The sequence below is a fragment of the Macrobrachium rosenbergii genome, chromosome 10, assembly GCF_040412425.1.
Source record: "Macrobrachium rosenbergii isolate ZJJX-2024 chromosome 10, ASM4041242v1, whole genome shotgun sequence".
Lineage (NCBI taxonomy): Eukaryota > Metazoa > Arthropoda > Malacostraca > Decapoda > Palaemonidae > Macrobrachium > Macrobrachium rosenbergii.
Window position 1 is genome coordinate 73,024,292 of NC_089750.1, and position 22,315 is coordinate 73,046,606.

At 34.8% G+C, this 22,315-nt stretch overlaps 1 protein-coding gene across 5 annotated transcripts in view; it reads right to left on the reverse strand.

Moving 5' to 3' along the window:
* Nucleotides 1–1,573: 1,573 nt before the first annotated feature.
* LOC136842865 (liprin-alpha-1-like) overlaps nt 1,574–22,315 on the reverse strand; it is a 120,950-nt gene continuing 100,208 nt past the window's right edge. The window contains exons 20-26 of one of the 5 annotated variants that reach the window (XM_067110744.1): nt 19,854–20,004; nt 12,265–12,318; nt 7,041–7,195; nt 6,206–6,679; nt 5,858–6,014; nt 5,104–5,220; nt 1,574–4,517 (exon numbers count right to left, since the gene is read on the reverse strand). In XM_067110744.1, coding sequence (XP_066966845.1) covers nt 4,440–4,517; nt 5,104–5,220; nt 5,858–6,014; nt 6,206–6,679; nt 7,041–7,195; nt 12,265–12,318; nt 19,854–20,004 — 1,186 coding nt within the window. In that variant the 3' untranslated portion in view covers nt 1,574–4,439. The remainder of the gene's footprint in view (nt 4,518–5,103; nt 5,221–5,857; nt 6,015–6,205; nt 6,680–7,040; nt 7,196–12,264; nt 12,319–19,853; nt 20,005–22,315) is intronic. The other 4 variants (XM_067110746.1, XM_067110747.1, XM_067110749.1 and 1 more) reach the window with 4 other exon arrangements.

Here is a 22,315-nt window from a genome sequence, read left to right on the forward strand (position 1 = left end):
CAATCAAACTGAAAGGACTGTGTCAGGTGAGAATACAAAACGAATGAAGGATCCACCCTCTTAAGGATGGATGACAAGATCTGAAAAACTAACACTGACTCCCTCACCACCCAACCAAAAAAATTTAAGAAAAAAACAGTAGTTTATTAAAAGAAAATCCACAAAGAAAATGAAGGCAGAGGGCCATAATAAATGAAAATGGAAGAAAATGACTTTAAATGCTCACCTGGTATTGTCTATTTTCTGTGGAGAATGCAAACCAGATGTTGTAGAGAGCACTTTGCACTCTTAGACATAATCATTTAAATTTTCTTTTAAAGGAATAAAATACAATTTCACATTCTTCTTCCATGACAATGTGGGAAGTTCTTCGTATACTAAACCTAAAAGGGCGGCCTTAGTGAACACTCACACAATCAGAATGAAATTACTATAAAAATAAATCCTACAAGATTTAAACAAGAATACAGGCTCCAGAAATGGCACCACCAGGCAACACTAGCAAATACCTTTAAAATAAAAAATTATAACAGATATGAAGGAGAGTGCACTTGTGGTAGGGTATACACTACATAAAACCAAGAAGTATAAAAGAAAAAAAAGGGAAGGGAAGAGAAGAGGCAAACATGTTAATGATGAATGGGAAAACAGAGGCAAAAATGAGAACAGAAGGGAATGGACTGTCCTATACAGATGAGACAGGAAAGAAATATAGGGATCTTACTCCTTCTGAGGGGAGAGTTTCTTTCACCTTTCATCTTTTCCTGCTTGGGTAACGTGTGCATATACTGACAACTTGAACGGAAGCATAAGGCTATCTATTTTCAAATGGTTTGGCTGATACAAACACATAAACACATTACCTTTCTCTAGCTTCACTGTCAGAGGCAACAAACATTTAAAACAAACTGAGAGAAGGTAAATCTACAAAATCAGAAAATATACTCTTTAGACCTTCAAAGTTCATTGTGGTTAATTTCCTCATTTTCATCCTCACCGGCAGAAATGCAATACTGAAGAAACGTACCTTTCCAATTTCTTTGAAGGGTGGAGTAAGACAGTCAGGTGAAATTGCCTTTGAACTGACAGTGGAGAAGTTCAAGCAAAAATTTTCATCAGAATCAAACTGTGATATGGAAGACCCAGTGTAAGTGTGGAAAGCATGGCATGTGATGGTGAACAAGTTGAGAATTGACAATTCTAAGAGTAAATGTATGCTTAGCTGTAATGAATTCTTTCGCTAAAGTTTTCTAAGAATTAATTTCATCACAATACAACAGAAATTATGGATATTTGAAACAGCAAAAGTACAGGTATATAAATTTTTTAAGAGTACGCACCCTGAAATATTGGTAATGAAAGGTAATTTACAATAAGCCACCATGATTTAATAATGGACTACAGTAATGAGTGCATCACATCACATGAAAAACATCTAAGGGGAGGGGGGAGTATGCCATCTTTTTGCATGATGATTACCAAGTACCCAGTTGCAGTTATTATGCATACAGCTTGAGATTTTTCCAATCCAGAACAGCTTGAGGTTTTATCTTAGTGATTCACATTCACATTATTTTTCTATGCCACTAACCATTCTAGTCAACATATTTAATGACTATTGTGCTAAGTATTTTACTAATCTCACTGTATCTAAAAGGTATGCTATACAACTTAAATATCCAACCATATTGAATGTTACACAAATTCTGTAATATACTTTGACATATAATGGTGCTAAACTTAGTTCATGGTCTTTTTAGATGAATGGTATAATAAAAGATTTCATAAAGTTTTACTGCAAAGTCAGGGAGGCACTTGGTTTTAGAAACTTTGCAAAGTACTCTGAAAGGCTGATACTAATAAGAAACTATCTTATCACTTGACACATCAGCAGCAATGTTTTCATTTAACAATGTCCTACCCTACCATGTGTCTGTACCTTACACAGCATAACTTGGTATGATACATACCTTTTATTCAAAAAATAAGGAATCAACACTAATTTAGAGTTTGGTTACAGTGTATCTATAGTGCATTCTCATTCCAACTACTAAGCCTCAAACTCACAGTTAGACAACAGTAATCCAAGCAAGTTTTGTTCAGTTTCAAAGGCTACATACATCACACTTTATATGACCAAACCACACCTATGTCATAAACTACTGATAATTCAAAATAATATAGAACACTCAATCAAATACTGTATACTGTACCAAAGTTATAATGTTTATCAATCCCTTGGAATTCAGTAAGTAGTTTGGGCATTTGTACCTTCCTGGTTACTAGTTGGATTATGCTATACAATCCAGGTTTGGGGGAGCATCTAAGTTCTACAGTCGATACTTAATCCATTAATCCGAACTTCATTTGAAGCAGATTTCAATGCCAGCAAGCTGTATGATGAACAAATATGCAAGTTCATGAAATACAAAATTAAAACAACATCTGAAAGTACACAGTGTTCCTTGTCAAATGGACAAGTTGTAAGTCTTGGTACAAAATGCACAGGATGCTTTGATCTGGCAGAAGTTGTGAACTTGACAATGGCATGGAAGCAAACAAATGATGACAGACCTTTGATACTAGGCTTTTTGTCATTGGAATTGTAAATGATGTACTTTACTTAATTTTTGCAGTTACTTAAAGAAGGAATAATGCACCACTGGGAGTACGACAAATAATATACGGGAAGAAGACTGGAATCTGATAGAAGAATACTTTTGCATACCATCATCAATAACTTTCCATCAGCAGATACCTTCCCTTTAAGGTTCTTGCTAGGAATTTTGCAAAAGATGGTTTCCAATTGCACCATTTCTATAAGATGTCAAAATTTGAAAGTATCCTCAAAGAATTTTTAAAACTGGCTGTAATATATGTAGCAATTGAACTGGTTTTCTACTAGATTATGAAAAACAAAAGCTTCATGATTCCTATAAAACTAAATTGTTGCAGCACCACTTTCTAGATAGGATTTTCAAACTGTGATTAAAAAAACTTATTGTCATAAATTGGCAGTATGATTAATTTCCAGTGCTTCGCACTGAAATCATCAATACTTCTCAGCTTAATGTACTTGGCTCTAACTATGTACAGTACTATACTTGAAGATGGCGCTAAGAGACATTCACCCCCAATGAAAATGTTGTTTCAAATGTCAGTATACATTCATATGCATGCAAATATTTTCCTTGTTATTTTTCAAGTGGAGATATGTTACCCAACTGAATAACCTAGCTGGTACCATCTGGTGAAAACGTACACTTAGTTAAATCATAGATGATGATGTTACTAAAATGGCAAACTGATGAACACACACCATAAATAATACAAGAAAACACACTCTTACCATCCATACATATACTTTAATCATTCACGCAAATGGTATAAATATTGTGGAGGTATGAGGGTCACACACACACATAAATATTAAGGAGGTAATCATTCAAACCCAAGTCATTAAACATTAGAGTTACCAACACATAGAGCAAATTATTATTACAAGGGATGAGCATCCACTCTAGCAGCCTAATAATTCTAGAGGAAAGGGTAACTCACACAACACATCATGGTTACATCTGTTTTCTCAAAGTTACCAAGAAGCTCCTTTGTTTAAGCAGCAGCAACAGCAGCACGGTTTTCACAAGCTGCCATGTCTACTTTTTCCGAGTACACTAACACTTTTTTTTTAAATCTATGTATGCCCATATGTTATATGCACCATTTCATAATAAAATTTCTGATAAAGTATAGCAACCATACATATTCATCCAGTCAACATCATCACAGTATCATGTAGCGAGACTCACAGCCCTGCATGATGCCAGGTATTAGAAATCACATCCACCTAGCAGCTATGACATGACTTGGCTTAACCTAACCTCATATGTATCAGCTCAACAGAACACACCATACCACAGGCTTGTTGTCTCACTGGTCCATAGCCACCATCGACTAGAGGTTCTGGAAAGGCGATTCGGTTTAGCACAGTTGATTAGGTTTTTTGCCAGGGAGTTCCCTGCTCAATTCACCCTTCTTCCAATAGTTATTGTACAAATCACCCTTTCCATTACTGTTGCATGAAATAGACACAGTTTGACTGCAAAGCTCATTATGAGTAGAAATGACAAGGCAGATGATGAATAGTCCAGCTCAGGACACCAGTAGTTCAACACACTATCCCTGCACATTTTGTCATTCATCTATACAAGAAATTCATGACAATAATAACACCACTGTCAAGTTTAAACTCATTTGTGCATTCTAGGCTAACTATCACTTACTGAAGAGTTAATGATGAGGAAGTCAACCCCAACATTTTGGGTCTAAGGAATGCACGACTATCGTTTCACAATGTTGACACTGGTGACCCTAAAGATTTTCTTTGGATTTATTTAAACAAGCCTAGCTTCAGCATCCTTAGCAGAGGGGGCCTCATGTCAAGACTTGTTGATATCTGTGCGATCTGTTCCAGTCGTTAAAAGATTCCGGAATTCCTGCTCTAATAGCTGTCTTGCCTGTAAAAGAAAATACACATATATTACAATCTGCAATCATACTTACACAAAAAGGATGATAAAGAGAATAACACAAGAATAAATCAAATATGAAATATTTACAATAACCCTGCAGTGAGTTTCTTCTATTTACTGATAAATGCTCCTCACTAAAGGTAAGCTTTTACCATCTAAAACTGTTTATTTGGTAGTACCTCAAAGATTCCCCATCAGAAATGTATGCAGTAGTGCAGTTCACTAATCCATTTCAAAATTTAGAAAATTCATTCAAATGAACTGGATGTTCATTTAATGGGAGGGACTATCCATACTTACTTTCAAAAATAGAAAGCTGATGGTGAAATCAGTACAATCATTAACAGTATGGCGTTAGCTTGCTACCCTCATCAATTTAAATATCATGATAGCCACAACAACCTTGCCAAATTTATTTGGAATGGCTTCCAACTGATGACTTGAAACCATCCTGCACAATTATTTTCAAGGTAGCAGATTGTAGCTTAATGGAAAAAGTCAAATTTTTATAAAATCCTTGGAGGGATATGGTACTTCAATGATAACCACAGTATAATATGAAATACATTACCTGAGTGTTTTGAGTAGGAATCTGTAATGCTAGAGCTAAAGCATTGTAATCGAAGCTTTCATCTAGGGCTACGAGCGCACCATGCACCCCAGATTCTATTAAATTATTCGCATACTCCTGGAAATCAAATAGAAATGTCGGTAAGACTCAAACACACATACGAACAATACAAAAAGAATACTACTACTATGATAAATAAAGTACATGTATCCATCTTTTCAATAAATGTATACAGTTTTTGTCAGGAATTGCAGTATCTATCGCTAACAGTTTTGGCAATGCGCATATCAAATGTTCAGTGTTTTATCATAAAATTTCAAAACACTGGTCTAATATTCCTGTAATTCTGGAAATTCAATAAGAACTTTTCCAAGTTAAGTAGCTTTGCCCATCAATCCTACATCAGAATCTTCTTTCCTAACCTGACACACTGTTGCATTTCATACTATATTCTCCTTTCAAATAACAGATCACACTACAGATGCCACAATTCCTTCAAATCAATTGTACATGTCCTTGTAATTAATACCAATAACTTGAACTATATTACAAGCCAAGGTTTATGAGGTAAATGGTACACAGTAATCCATATAACAATACTGAAAATATACAACTAGCTTTTAGTTGCATATATCTTGAAACACCAGTTAATGTACTCAAGTGCTTGCATTCGATCCCTCCTGTAACTACTGCAACAAAGTGATTTAAGCATAAATACTGTAAAAACAAATGATTAAGCAAGTACAGTACGTACCTTTAAGCCTATAAATGTGATCCACTTAATAACTCTGTCATTGGTCCACACTAAAACATCTATATTTTCTTCTTCACAATTGCGTCTACGATCCTCTAATGCAACACGGTCGTAGTTTATTTTTTTCAGTGCAGTGATGCCAAATTGTAATGAGGTTCTGAAGGAATGAAACATCGTAGGAAGGGTTAGTATTAGAGATGTTACCAAAATGAAACTGGCCATGAGCAATAATTGCCGAGTATTGAAGTTCAAAAATACTTATCAAAGTGCTCATGATTTACTGAATTTATGAAAAAAAAAAAAAAGAAATATACTGAGACACTTTAACTAAATAGCTTCAAGTCTTACCTATGAAATGAGTCTACCATTTTAAGCTGCCCTCGAAGGTCTTTCTTGGTAAGATGGTCTAACATTCGAGCGTCAACTAAGCATTCCATAAACGTTGTTCTATACTGGGGGAGTCCCAGTGCTGGAAGCCATTCGTTGCCTACCCATTCATGGTTCATGTCCCCAAATGCTAAAGTTGTCCGAGAGGTTTTTGGTGCTGAAGGGGAAGTTAGGGAAACCATTTCTTGAATTGCTAACCTAAGTTTTAAACGATGTAAAGGATTGGAGATGCCTATTTCCCGCTGAATTTCAGCATCACTTAAAGCTGACATAATGGCGCCAGATTTAACATTAGCTCGACACGCTGCGACATACCAAGCAGGCATGCCAACCCACAACTCCAACCAAGCAACTATCGTCGGACCATTCCACAACGCAAATGGAGTACCAGCCTTCATGGCTTCTGCTAGAAGCTCATGCCTATAACCAGGCAAACTGGAAAGTGAAAAAACATTGTTACAAAGATATTAATCATTTCTGTACACCATAAACTTTCATTTTACATGTTAAACCACATATATAAACAGATTAAATTTAGCAGCAATGCCAGCAACAGGCTCATACATCACACATGGAAGACACTTCAAAAAATATTTTACTATTTTTGGTAACCAACATGTTCTTATTATTTAGATAACGGAGGGAAAGCCATTACAATATTGACAAAGATGACAAAATTCCTCTTCCATGAGGGTGAGCGGTAGCCTTCAAAGATGCATATACTGTATTGTACTCTATCCTCAACCATCCTCAGTTTGAATCCGTTAAGAAAATTATGCTTGGTTTTTAAGCTTACTTTTTCTTAGTCCGTCTATCATAGTCACTCTTCTGCCCTAGACCAGCCAAGGATAAAGAGTCTGAAGATCCTATATCTCCATCGCTGTAGATACCTGAAGAACTAAGCCCACCAGGACTATGGTGCTGTTGTAGAGCATCCTTCACCTTCACCTGCTGAAGTAATTCATTAATACTTAGTCCTGTAACGCAAATTATAAAGGCTTCTAAAATGCAGAGTTAAAAAACTTATTTTTCTTTGAGCAGTTTTATGAACTGTTCACCTATTAATACATACAGGAAGAGTTCAATAACTCAAACGTACAGTACAGTATTAGAAACTTTTTTGTTACTTCTTAGAGAGTACAGGAACTACATACTAAAAAAGATATCATTAAAAATCTCTATGTTGACAGATATCTGGTTTGAAGTTCCTTTGTTTACCTAAACAAACATCTTAGGTCCATGATTTTGTGCACTGGTTACACTTCTTAATAAATGGATTTTCTTTTGAATAAAAGAATTCTTTTCCTTAGCACCTAAAACTACTCACAATGCTGCCTATAAACTTGGTATTACTCATTAGGCTTTCTATACTTACAGGTAATGGTATTAATGATACATGTTTTAGATCTTTTGGTCTTCAGCCAGTGTTTGAACATAACCCTCCTTCCTAGATGTCAGTAACCTCCCATGACCCGTCTTTTATACTATTAATAAGTACAACTTGAAAGTATCATTGGAAATAACATTTATCTTTGTAAAACGTGCTTCAACAAGGAAATCCTAATATTAAATTTTGTGCTTTTCACATCAGTTTACATTTTTGTTTGGCAGAAAATCAGCATCCACATTTTGCTGGTGTAATGATATCACACTGGCCTGTCAACAGAATTGGTTCTACCTTCAAAATGCTGTCTAATGATATTCCTGCAGCTTCACTTGTTTTCCTCTCAAAAGCTGTGTTTGTTACTATGTGGCATCGAAGTCCATACTATTCTTACACTGATGCTGCCTGATTTGGGCACACATACTCATCTTGATCTTTTCCCAATGAAACTACTAACTGTTACTACTGTGTTCCATTAAAAAAAAAACCTGACATACAATACAGTATACAAGCTTCAATTATGATGGACGAGAGATTTTATTATTTACTTAGTCTTTAACCTTAAATTCTAAATACCATTTCTATATAATTTTCACAAAAAAAATTTTAATTTTTAACACTATTGCGGAGATATTTTAACACTAGCAAATAAAAATGTAACAATCAAAGGGTTGGTTCACTATGAAAAAAAATGATTAGAGTTTATTTTTGGTTCTTCACAAAATGTGAATGATTTAGAGCACTAAGTGCCTGGGAGTTTTAACAAGCCTTCAAGGAATTACACGACATGTGTACCAAATGTCCTACCTGGTGAGGAACAGAACTAATTTCCAACTGAAGGTTTGGACACGCCAAAACCACAAAAATTGCAGGATGCACTGTAAAACTCATTATTTCAATGCTTTCGTTGGTAACCAAAAACCTATGCCTTGTTATTCACAACTGATATAAAATAATTTTTGTGGTTGGGCCTAAGTCTGGTTCTTAAAACTTGATTACATAAGTTTCATCTTACTCACTCATACTACGCCACATTTTCAAGAGGCTGCTGTGACCTTTTCTAGGTCCATAGATTCTGCTTTCTGCCGTCATCAGAACTACATTTTGCAATAGCCTAAAAATCCTCCGAACATCTTAATTTTCTAATATTTTTGCAAAAGATTTCCACTGATAGCCTTGAAATACCTTTTTCCACTACCGACTCAAACCCAGATTGTACTATAAAAATAAAATGTTCTCACTTAGGAACAAATCCTTTGGGCCAAAAAGATAAGAACTGAATGCAAGAATAAATCATCTGGACCAGTATCACGTGCTGAGGCTACATGAGATTTTGGTTAACAATCCTTGCATACCCCAAAATACAAACTTATGTCATATGTAAAACTCAACATTGCAAATTAAAGCACCATCTAATTAAGCAGGATGAATGGTACCAGCTAAGTGCTAATTGGAAAAGCTGAAATGATATTTAAGCACCTACAGCACTCATAGTCTTCCATAAATAGAAAAAAAATAAAATAGTTCTCCTTCCTTTCACGGCTAGTTTCAAAATTTGGTTACTTCTAGGATCCCAGCTTTGATGGTTTGAAATTGAACATCAAAAGATACTCTGATGCCAGATGTGTGTGTTCATAAAAAATCAAAACCATGATCTTTTTATAAACATGAAGAAGGCAATGGAAAAAAAAAAAAAAGAATGACTAGACGAGCACTAAAATACTCTGATTTCTGGCACAAAGGTAGCCAAAATCTTAATTTGGTTAGGAAGTGGCAACAAAACTGAAATGAGGCAAAGGATGTTTGAGTTACTAGAATAAGGATGTTCAAATGAAGTAATTATTAACAACCATGAAAAATTATGCATCATCTGAAGATGGTTCACAAAAGCAGTGGAGCAAATTACTGGCAAACTGACCTAGCAGTGAATACAGCCATAACAGGAATACCGGCTGATGGCAGGTTCTTCAAAAAGGGAGAGGCAAGAGCTTACAAGTTTATTGCTAATGGATTATTTGCATTATTGTCACCATAAGATCTATACAATCTATGGAGAAGCATCAGCTTAATTAATATTTTATGAGGATGCGAGTGCAAACTGTATCTGTTTACGGTAAATGAGAGATATTCCTCATTCAATACTGAATACAATATGCTACAGATGACAATTTGGAGGCAAAAAGAGGTGGCTTCCAAAGAAATTAGAAGAAATTAGAAGATGAACACATAAAGTTCAGGAACTCTTGAAATCTTCAACATGCCTTAGAAAGGCATCTTGATCAAGTTCACAGCCAAAGGCAAAAAAACCGGAGAGCGGGACTGTGAAGTTCCAACCCCAGATGGACTTAGGCTTTAGAAATGTAATATTAGACAAACTCGTAAAATTTACTAGTAACACTAGTAAGTTTTCAAGTTACTGCCATATCATGAAATTCCCAAATGATTCTGAACCAGGAGCTGAGAAAGATTGTGTGTCAATTTAGTCATCAGCGGGGAGCCCCTGAACAGACAGAAACCAGAGAAATTTGGGTTGTCAAGCCACCTAGAAAATATATTTTTTTCTAGGTGGCACCTGAAACTGGGCACAACTGAAATCAATGAAGTTCACACAGTCCTTATTTGGTATGTCATAAGATTGAAAACTTCAGCCTCAACCCCTCAACCCTGAACAAAGAGAGCCTAAGCAACAATTATCAAGAGTACACAAACTGATGAAATCAGGAACTGTTTCGACAAAAAACTTCTGCAGCAAGCCTGCCAATTTTTCATCCACTTCTAAACTTCAAAGGCACCATCCCATACAAATCAAAGAGAGGAAACATGGCTTCAGTAAGAAATGTTGGGAGAATAGTATTAGAAGTAACAAAAAAAAAAAAAAAAAAAAAAAGGATGAGAGAGAAAAAGTGAACTGCAAGTCCTCTTGATGAATAAGCCAATGCAATAAACTGCAAGGATAGAGATATACTGTAAAGCACATCTACTAAAAAGCTAGTGAACATAATTTCAATTGAAGTCCAAAGGAAATAGAGAAGCTGATCATTACACAGAACTGTATTCCTACAATTAACTGTGTTTTATTTTTTATTTTGTGACAATTTCACATTACCAACGTGATTACTTGATAACATCTAATTACAGTTTGGTAAATCTGAACTGTTGTATTGGTGGTATGAAGAGTATTACATGGTACAAGCAGCTTTTAAATGGCATCGTCAAGTAATTTTACACACACATCTTACAGTGCTAAAGTACACTCAATAACGACAACATCAAACTGAATATTACACATCTAAAAAAAATGAGAATTACTAAGTAATAAATAAAAAAAGACTAATAATAGTTAATGTACAATTGCATAGACAGCTTAATAAATACAGTCTACAAATCACCCTAACCCTCCCGAAAATTAAGCATAACTCAGGTATGAAAATTTACCTAAAATCAAAATTTTGTACCTCCGAATAAAAAAATTGCAAATAATATCTGATATCTCTTATGTAGCTGCCAGAGCCATTTAAATTATTATGCATTCTGAGAGAGACTTATCACAGTTTAGTTTTCTTAGGCACCACTTATGGAATTAAATCTAACGAAGCCAAACTTATATGCAACACTGAAGAGAAACCCAAAACTAGCAGCTTTGGGACAAAATCAAATTAAAAAGACAATATAAATAAGTTCTTAAGTGGATAATTCCAAATGCATAATAATTGAGAGTTTAGCGTACATTTTGACAATTTTCACCGGGTAAAATACAGTTTACCCAATGAAGATGATTTTGATATTTTTCATTGCTGCAATAGCAAAGAGAACTTGATACGACAGCATCCATCACAGAATAAAAACAAACTGTCACTTGACCACAGAACACTGCAATACCATACTGGATCAAGAGTAGGTCAGTGGTGGATGCAGCTTGCATTAAATTTTTTGTAAAAAGCCTCAAAAATTAATGTATTCAAGGCCATTAAAATCTCTCCAGTTCTATACAAAAAGTATAACATGAACAATCAGAAAACACAAGCCCTTACTTGCTGCATTTTTTTATTTGTTTATCCCATGTTCAAAGTGTTTAGTATTTCATAGTTTTGCTTGGGTAAATAAAATCTAATAAAAATAGCATGGTACAAATGTACATACTATCAATCATTTTACCTTCATATAAAAATCTGCTCTACTTGCAAAACCAAAGTTTCATAGATTGCAATTATTTAATCATATCTTTAATCATTCAAATACCAAGAAAACTGTCCTATTTGAGCTACAAAATACTTACATAAAATTTAAGTAAATGCAACTAGAAGCACCCTATAACCCAAGGCCCAACCAGATGTTCATAGGAGTCCATAAGAAAGTGAAATTTTGATAACATTGGTTTCTAAAACCCTTGGTAACCACAGATTGAGAGAGAAGAGAGAAAGAGAAAATTTTGCACAAAGTTTCAACGGCACACATTTGTGTATTACAATTTGTTATGTGGAGAAGTAGGTTTGGCATTTGGGCACTGGACTAGGAGGTAGTAGATTTAAAAGAAAATATATATAAATATAACAGTCATTACAGCAATGTGTTATTGCTATTAAAATGCCTAATACAGACAGATGTACTGTATATGAATGAACAGAAACATACGTACATGCGAACAAGCAGGGTTGCAATTACAGGGAGACGTGTCTACTGTGAGGCAACCCTGTTAGAAAAAATATCTAGTAGTATTTGTTCATTCATTGATATATGAATTTTAGGGGTTTTCTGTCTACAAAAATATACAAATCACCCTCACACCATGGAGATAAAAATATTGACATTTAAAAATTTTCTTTTATTTTCAACTACTTTTTAAAAGAGTTTACTGTATGGGTTACTACAAACTTATCAGGAGATGTGAAGTGATAAAGTCATTATTTTGAATTTACTTTCTGTTAGCAAAAATTACAAAGGAAAATTATGGTTTGGCTAAAATCATGAGGGGAGCTGCAACAAAGATATAGGAATATCATACAAAAACATGGGGAAGGTACTGGGGAAATGAGGGGAAACATTTGGAGGGTTTTCATAGCCCTGTTTCAATCTTTCTTTCATGAGATTAAAAACAAATGTTTATGTACACATAAACAGGGTTAAGGTATGATACAAATCTAGTTCACACCACAAGGGAAAGTGGGAAATCCTTTCCCCTTTTTTACACAGCATTGTTAGTAAATACTGAAATGCCTTCTCCATTTCACTATATATACTTACTTCTCTGGATTACAAAACAACATTACAAGGCTGATCATAATTCAATCTAAATTAACCACTACTCCTTCCATGCACTATTTCTTTATAAGATTTGATATGTGCTCGGGGAGATGCAGGAGGATAGCAGGTATAATGTGCAAGATCTACGAACTAGTTGTCATTTCTTCTTAACCTATCCTTCCAAGTTTTCAAGACACAAAAGAATATTTACGTGAAAACTGAAGGTGAAATGATCAAGACTCTATCAAACAATAATACTAAAATTCACAGATAAAAATAATGATTAAATTTACTCCTCTCCTAATCCCATTCTTTCCCCATGGCATAAGTGCTAATGTTTATGAAAATCTGATATGATAAGATGCTCAAAAGATATGGAGGATCGTATTTTCAGCTTTGAAACAAATTGCCTTTGTGCAAAAGGATAAGAAAAGCTCTACAAAAACACAACAACCTTTTGTCAAGTAGTGACGAAACTTGAATAAATCTATACGTAACAGGGATCTACACAAACCATTTTGTTTTCAGAATAAAACTACATATAACTTTTAGCTCTATACTGGAAGGTGATGAAGTAGATTTAAGAATATGTCACTGCCCTTAAAAGTCCCTAAAACTCAAAATCCGTCAAACACAGTTCACAAAAGTTTATATAACAACATAACTGTTAGAATTCCTATGTGACAAAGACAATTCTTTTGTGGGCATGCAGCAAATGGAAGAGGGGATATCAAGACCAAAGTATTATTGCCAAGTTTAATAAAACATGTACTTCAATGATCATGGGCAAGTAATATACATGAATATCTAAAATTTCTAAAATAATGAGTGACTCTCTCATCGACTAAGGCAGATTTATAGGGAAACATACTAAAATCTACTTTTGCAATGATCACTAGTGTAAATAACTGTGGAACAAAGTACAGGAAAACATGGCATACTAAAGCATTAGGGATGTCTCTTTTTCTCCAATATAGTGAAAATCATCTCTTATACTTTAAATCTATCGTTCAGTAATCATTCTCATACTGCCAGCCACCAATTTCTTCTCTTTTATGTCAGTTGATAACCTGGGTGTCTTGTGTAAAAAAAACTAAGGGGCAACTGTATGTACACCTTTCAGTAAAGTGCTGCTGTTAATAAAATAAATCTCATAAATTACAACAATCTCTGCCTAAATTTCATGACAAAGGAGTGTTTTTTTGTAATAACTATTAAGCAAAAGTTAACTGTATGTTGAAACTACCTGAAGATTATAAACATGAGGTGCTTTTAGATGCCTTGTGTTAATGTCTAAATTATCCTAGGGCTTGTTAATTTGAAGAGTTATAAAACATTAACAGAAAGAAATGGAATTACAGTATAACTAGTACAAGACCATGTTTATGTACAATACAATACAAATCTACTACCAAACTAGCAATATGTACTGTTTGGATCAAGTTAGGTAAAAAAAAAATGCATTCCATGCAATATTTCTCTTTCTCATGTACACTTTTCTCTCTCTCTCTCTCTCTTAAACTACTCTAAACTTCTTATTGCTAAGACCTTAGACTAAGTAAGGAGCCAAATGGAGTGAATAAGATATTTCAATGAAGACAACTGGATGCCAGTAAGCTGCCCATGGGAACAACACTGAAAACTGATAAAACCCATCTCAATTTCTTTTGAATACTTCATTCAAATATTTCTCAGCAACTGAGAAAAATTTCATGTAACCGCTGATTAAAATTTACTTCGGTACAAGAATGCAATGCCTTCTGCAATGGCAAAGTGCTGAATGTGTCAGGAACATCACAATTTTTACCCTATTTTGTTCATTCTTTCTTCGGTAACAATCCCGAATAAAAATAACAGAATTAGATCTATTGAAAAATAATAAACTTTCAGGATCTGGAAGCAAAATAGTTAGTGCCTTATGTCTTCATACAGTATTTTATAGTGTGACATCTTCAGAGCACGAAAAAATTCTAGGATAAAAATGTTACATTACATCTGACTAGCATGTATTTGGAACTAAAATGAAAAGTAAGGGCAGATGTGAATCGCAAACAATAGTAGATCAAGTGCTGACATATGAATATGAGATATTGATCATGAACATGAATCACTGAATATATAGAAAGCACCACTTCAAACTTCAGTCTAAAAGACAAGCTGTCTTCAAGAGCTGGGCACTCTATCACTCTTACATCAACAAACAGAAATGAGATATGTCCATGGTGGAATGACCAAATGGAGTAAGTGCTAATACTGTTGTTATTTCTGCTATCAAAATCAGACAAATAACAGAAATTTTCAGAACCTGAGACTTAGCATATGATGCCTGTCCTGTGGAGAGCAGCAGCAAGACTTGGAGAGGTGGAGGGGGTGAAATAAAAGGAAAGCAAGAATTATGGAAGGAAGGAAGAACAGGCAGCTGGTTAAGGATCTTTTTACCTGGAAAAGAGAGGAAGAACATATAGGAAGAGCATTACTACCAAGGCTGACATGAGAATAATCTAATGAAAATTATCAAAATTCAGACATGGATGAGTATGGGGAAGTACTGTAGGAAGAGTGTGAGAGGCAGGGGGATACTCAAAGGTAGAAACAGATGACTGGGCTTGCAGGAAGGAAGGATGGTGAAGAGAAGAGAGGAAAGCAGGACAAATAGTAGTTAAAGCCACCAATCTCAATGTGCTTTCCTTTTGCTACAGTGAGAACATATCCTAGACATTTTCTCAAATGACGTATGAGGTAACGAGAAAACTTTCTGAAGTAGTCACTTCAGTAACACTTGTATCCAGAATTTTAGCATTTCTGGAAATTAAAAAATCACCTTGGTCAAAGACAACAAGAGAGCTTCTTTGTACACTAAACCAAACCAGCCACAAGTTTTTGTTCTTTATTGAGAGGTGAGAAGTAAAATCAAAGTGAAGTTCACGACTTCAGACAGCAATGTGGCAAGAAGTCAAAGGGAATGGATGGCAAGTACAGTAAATCCCCCCGTATTCGTGTTCTCACGATTCGCGGACTCATGTATTCACGGATTTCCCTGTGGAACGTATCTACCCATTATTCGCGGAAAATTTACCCATTTGCGGTATTTTTTACTGACAAATATTCACTAATTACCGTATTTTCATATAATTTTCATGGCTAAATGCACTTTTTGTGATAAAACTATTAAAATACTCAGGCATAAGCATTTTTGGAGGGTTTTTCTTGTGTTTAAACTATCAAAATAGGCAGTCTAAGTGTTTTTTGAGGGGTTTTAAGTATTCACGGATTTTAGCTATTCGCGGGGGGGTGCGGTACACATCCCACACGAATACAGGGTTTACTGTAAACGCAGAAAACAAAAAGAACCTTTAGCACCATATAAGGAGACCTTTGGACAAAAGCCAGTGAAGTACAAAGCAAAAAATGAAAAGAAATAAAGAGAGAAATGAACAGAAAAATGTACAAAATGCAAGTTCAATGTAAATTATGGCATAATGTACTGCGCTCCAGAGAAGAAATGGTTTCTTTGGTTACAGACATCAGCATGTGAAATACTTCCCCACTGCTCCAGGCTGCTTAAGCAAGAAAAAGCCTAAAGAAAAACATAAATTCTGTTATTCTACTATTCCTTACAGGCTGAACAACCACCAATTTTGCACTGAGAGGAATGAGAGACCTCTGGTACACCTCTGGTACACAGATTGTACAATACAGTGGCGGATCCACAGCATAAGAATGCTGCTGCTCTGTGAACTAGCTGACAGAAACCAACTTCAGAGGCAGAGCCACTTAGGGCAGTGGTGGAAGTTACGGCAATTGCTGAAATAAAGCTTATGGAAAATACCCATGCACATTAGCTTTTACCGGACTAAATCAACTACTCTTGGAAGGAAACAAATTACCATTGCAAGTAATCTTGTCAAAAAGATCTATCAGAGTGGTGAATATTACAAAAAAATACAGCAGAACGAAAGCTCTGAAGCATGTGGCATTAATGCCATCGTCTCTATGGATACAAGAAACCTTATATAAATAATACTTACCTATCTGGTAACAGAAGTGCTTTTTCTGTGCTTTGAAGCAGAAAGTTTGGAATTAAAGGTAACACCAAATATGGTCAAATACTCGGAATTATTTAGGATAGTCCAAAATGTGAATCATATGGTTGGAGTACAGTTTGGCAAAATTTATATTAAACCCCTGGTTCTACTGGAGTTCAGAACTCCAGATCTTTACTAAGGTTAGTAACCATTCCATTCCACACTTAATGGAGCAAGCAGTGGCATCATCTGCAAACTGCTTTACCTTTATTTTCAAATTTGACGATTGTGTCTGTATAAAAGATTAAAATGAACAAAAATTCAAAATACTCTAGTGGAATGACAGCCATAAGTCATCACCAAAACCACAACCAATAGTAACTCTATCAGTCACTTAACAACTGAGCCAAATCAAACACGTAAATTACGTCTCAGAAAAATATGAAAAGGCTTAATGGGTAAACACAGCAAAGAGCCATAAGAATAAGACCAACTTAAACCAGCCAGGAATCATATTCATCATCACTGTTGTGCCATACACATAAGTTATTAGACCCGAAGAAACATCTGCAGTTCCAAATAGTTTCCTGTAGGGATAATGACAGTCCTTTACTGTAGCACCTCTGGATCAAAAAATACTTGAACAAGAGTTTCAAAGGTCAACTTTCCAGTAACCACAAATGGAACTGGAATAATGGAAACTGACTATCACTGCACCTTACAATCCTGTTAGCTTTTACAGTAGTCAGATCTTTGTACCACATCTCGCACCTTCCTACTTACAACAACACTTGACTTTCAAATTTATGCACATGTCCAACTAGATGGGAAGGTGGGTGGATTTCAGTGTAAGACAATAGTCAGTACCTATGATAAAATTTCAGACAATAGTCTGTACCTATGATAAAATTTCAGTCATATATTCATATATTGTACAACCCCTGCCTTACCACAGACATATATTTACTAAAGTTGTGTAACTGACAAAAGTAAAGATCAGCTGTTTGACCCATATGAAATTATCTGGTAAGACAGTACCATATGCACAGTACCTACAATTGTCACTTAATCAACCTACTAAAGGATGTAGGATTCTAGAGGTTTTAGACATTTTTTTTTTAATTATATATTTATTCACAATAATATACTGATTAATTTCAATATGCCTCACTGCACGTGCCTCCCTCTTGAAAGGCAAACTTAACAGCCATTAACATGTGAAGATGGAAGGTCATTAGAGTGTCATGGAATATACTATACTGATTTTGGGCTGACAAATTGATTTTGATGCAAAGCCCATCAGCGAGTCTCAAGATGAAGAAAAAATCCTCCTTTAACTGCTTAGAACTGAGGCTTATTTGAAGATAGTCAGAATTGAGAAAAGGTCAAAATACTTTTAACAACAGGAGAGGCTGGAGGTAGAGCAGATGCCTAACAAACATTATCCCCTAAAAACAATCCAAGTGATCACTCTTCATATGAGTAAGTAGGAGAGTTGATCCATGATAAGACCTTGCAATTCTTGTGAAACCAATAACTCCCTCAATTTGGTAGTCTTTTCATAGGAAGTTAAAGAATGAAGGAAATTGTACCTCTTCTTATAAGGGGATATACATAACCAGAAAAAGGGGATAATGAATGCCTCCTTAGTATAAAGTTTTGGGTACTAAAAAGTTAAGAATTGATACTTAACCCTCTAACATTATTAGTTTTTGAAAAGTGGATTTACCTGAAGTTTTTTCTTTAAATATATGATGAGCACATGCAAAAATAAAATTTTATTTTGCTAGTTTTTGCATTAGTTTTGGTTAAAGATACACCCCAAAATTCCCTTGAAAAATCATCATGAATTAACTTGTCCATACAGAAAATTTGCTTGAATTAAATACAAAAATAGTCATGTATTTATGGTAGCAACTGTTTTCCAAGACTATCATGTTCCTATCTACGAACTAAACACCATGTTGGAAATCTTAACTGAAATAAATTATAAAACATGGACAACTCACTGACAACAACTAGCACCTGAAAAAAAAATTTCACTTTCAGAATTCCATGAACAGCATATCAAAAATAATGTAAGTAGTTGTCACTGCATAAAAATGCAGAGAAAAAGACCAAGATTATTAAACATGTAAAAAGAGAAGTTGCCTTCAATTTTAAAATATGGTAGGGAAGCAGGATGAGCCACTCACAAATCAGATCATAGAAAGTTAGTGTAGGTGAATTAATTCTGTATGGTAGAAAATTAATAGATAAAATTGACAAAACAGATTGAAAAATTCATTGTGGTGTTAATTCCAAAGATAATTCAGATGATCAAGTAGCAATAAAATAACACTGCTTCTTTATCCTGCATACCACAGTAAATTAAAATTACAATCTACTACACTTCAGTCCCGGAATCGTAATTATTTTGGACATCTGTATACGCCAAACAACTAAAAAAAAAAAGTACAGTATAAATTTACAGTCTATTTAGCCTATAATTAAAACATTCTTTGTGGATAACCACTATATCTCAAAAATAAGAAATATTTGTAGAACTGGAATTAATGGTTACAGAGATAACTTTACTTTTATCCCTAATTTTTGAATGCATATACAAAACCTCATGTTGTACTGCTGTGTAATTATTATGAAACAGTGCAGCAAAATATTAAAAAAAACTTTGTATCGCAGCCCAAATTTTCTCATAACGAAAGCTGAATCTTGACACACATTATGGTAATCTCTAACTACAATGTCTCTAAAAACTTCCGAACATCAGATAAAAACACTAACGCACGAGACAAAAGAGGAAAAGTATTTTTCAGACTCAATGGATGGGTGCACAAGTTTTGCAAGCAAGCTCTGAGAACCATAAGAAGATTATTCTGATAACGACTACATCAAAACAAAAATAAGTGAGAGAATGAACTAAAAACTGAATATTGCAGATATAAAATAGGCACTTTACCTTGTCCTTTTTGCTGAAGAACCTTCCCAGAGACGACTTTATCCCCTTCTTCTTCGGCTGATTGATGACGCTCTTGTGGAGAGAGTCCTGACTACTGTGATGGGAGGAGAGGGGGGAGGGTGTAGAGTGGGAGGAATCACCACCTGCACCTCTGGGCTCCCCATAAAAGGCATGTTCAGTATACTAAAAAATGTCTTAATACAACAACCCAACCTTATATTAGGATCTTTGCTGTTCACGAACGCCTTATGCAAAATGGCGTCGATTAAGAAAAATAAAAACAAAAAACTCTCTCAAGAAACAAAAGAAAAAATAATGTCTTTGGTTTCTAAAATTTCCTAGAATGACTAGATTAAAACTTATGAAACTAGATATTAGAAGTTAAAGATTCTACTTAGCCACACAAACCATCCAATAACACTACCAGTGTTATTCTTCCGTCAAGCATTAGTTTTGAATTCTTCAAAAGGAAATAAAACAAAATGAAAACAATAAAGAATATAGTAGTAGTAGTAACAATAATAATAATAATAATAATAATAATAATAATAATAATAATAATAACAGAGAACAAATGACTCAGCACTTAAGGAACTTTACAGAGCAACATATGTAATAGGAAAAATATCAGGGTATATTATAGATATATATTCTGCAATTACATGAGTAAATCAATAAAATAAAATATATCAAAGCCAAAACGACTATAAATGATCTTAAATAAGATTTCAAAATGAAAGCTAAAGGCTGGTAATGAATTGAAAATCCTAAAAAATCAAACATAAAAGTATTCCAGGAAAGCTGATGCATACAATATACAAAACACTACAGAGCCAAGATACAGAATCATGGGAGGAGGAATTACCACAAGCCTGTTGGGAAAATGGGTACCATTTGTCAGCGGTTAAGAGCAGTCTCCAAACATTTCTTTATTAATCAGTTTTGGATCAGCAATAGAAACCGAAGCATACTGATGAAAAGTTCAAAGTTGAGATACAGCACAGTTCAGTTACAAACAACTATTATAAACCGATAAATATATACATATATATACACATAGATAGATAGATACGCACACCCACACACACACACACAGAGGACAACAGTCACTGCCATATCTTTCTTATACTGCTGAATAAAATTTAAGCCCCACATGCATGAAAGATATATAACATCAGTTGCTTCATACTTAAGAAAGCTCATTTCTAATACACAAACTCCCCCTACACACATTGTCTTTCCTCATTTCTTATCCTGCATGCTATGTTGACTGTCCTCTATACCAAGGTATTTCAACTCCATTTAGCTAAAAAACACTTTTAAAGTTCCCTCTCCTCTTTCCTAGTGACACTAACCTACTGGCCCCAGTTGTCTCCCCACAAGACCACAGCATCTCAAAACATTGTGATCAATCTTTTTGCTTAAAGCTAGCTTCTTAATTTTCCTTGTATCTCTTATTTCTCATTATTTTTTCATCTCACACCACTCACAACATGCACAAAACTAATCTCACAGAATCCTTTTCTTTGCTTTCATTTGCATTCAGGGCTAAGTTTTATAAATGAAAGCTGTCTCAATAGACCTTAGAACTGTTCTTGCTTTAACTAAGCTGTGACTAACCTCTTCTCTCAGAATACCATCATCCATTACATCTACTCCAAAATACATGTAAGAGACAACCACTTCCATACTTCCACCACCCATTATAACACCCATTTTTATACCTTTCGATGACCATCAAAGTTACTGCTCCTCGCATACACTTTCTACTTTCGCCTTTTAAAAACCCTTTCCAATTCTTCAACTCATCTCTGGAGTTTCACTTTACTTCCACCACCTAACACTGCATCAGTTCAAAACATCCCTCTGCAAACTTATCCAGACCCCTTTCTGAACCCCACAATTTTGCTTCTAAGTATCCTGTCCTTTCTCTGACTTCTCTTGTTATGCCACCCATAACATATTCAATGAAAATAGTTTAATAAACCTTTTCTCTTTACCATCAAACTTAATCCACAACTACTGTATAAATAAATACTTGATCCACAGATCCTCTCCCTTAACTGATTTCACACCGCTCTTCCCCTACCATAACTGCTGTTGTCAGGTTGATGTTGACACACTATGGTTGGCAATACTGGGGTCTCTCATCCAAATGCTCATGTAACTCACGATAATTTTAGGTTAAAGCTTTTACTCAGAATCAAACTGAATGTGGAATAAAACTAGGTTGCTGAAATCTATATAATATTTTAAATTAAGAATACACCTGAAGCTGATTCAATTCCAATGTGATCCCAAAAAAGAAGCTACACAGGGCTCACCATATGCACCTAAGACGGAGAAATTAATTTTCTTTTCACACATATAAAACAGCTGCAGGACCTCAAGATTATCCTTGAAATTGAATCCCTTCTTATTACAGCAACCAAAATAGAATCTAGCTTTTGAATCAACCAATA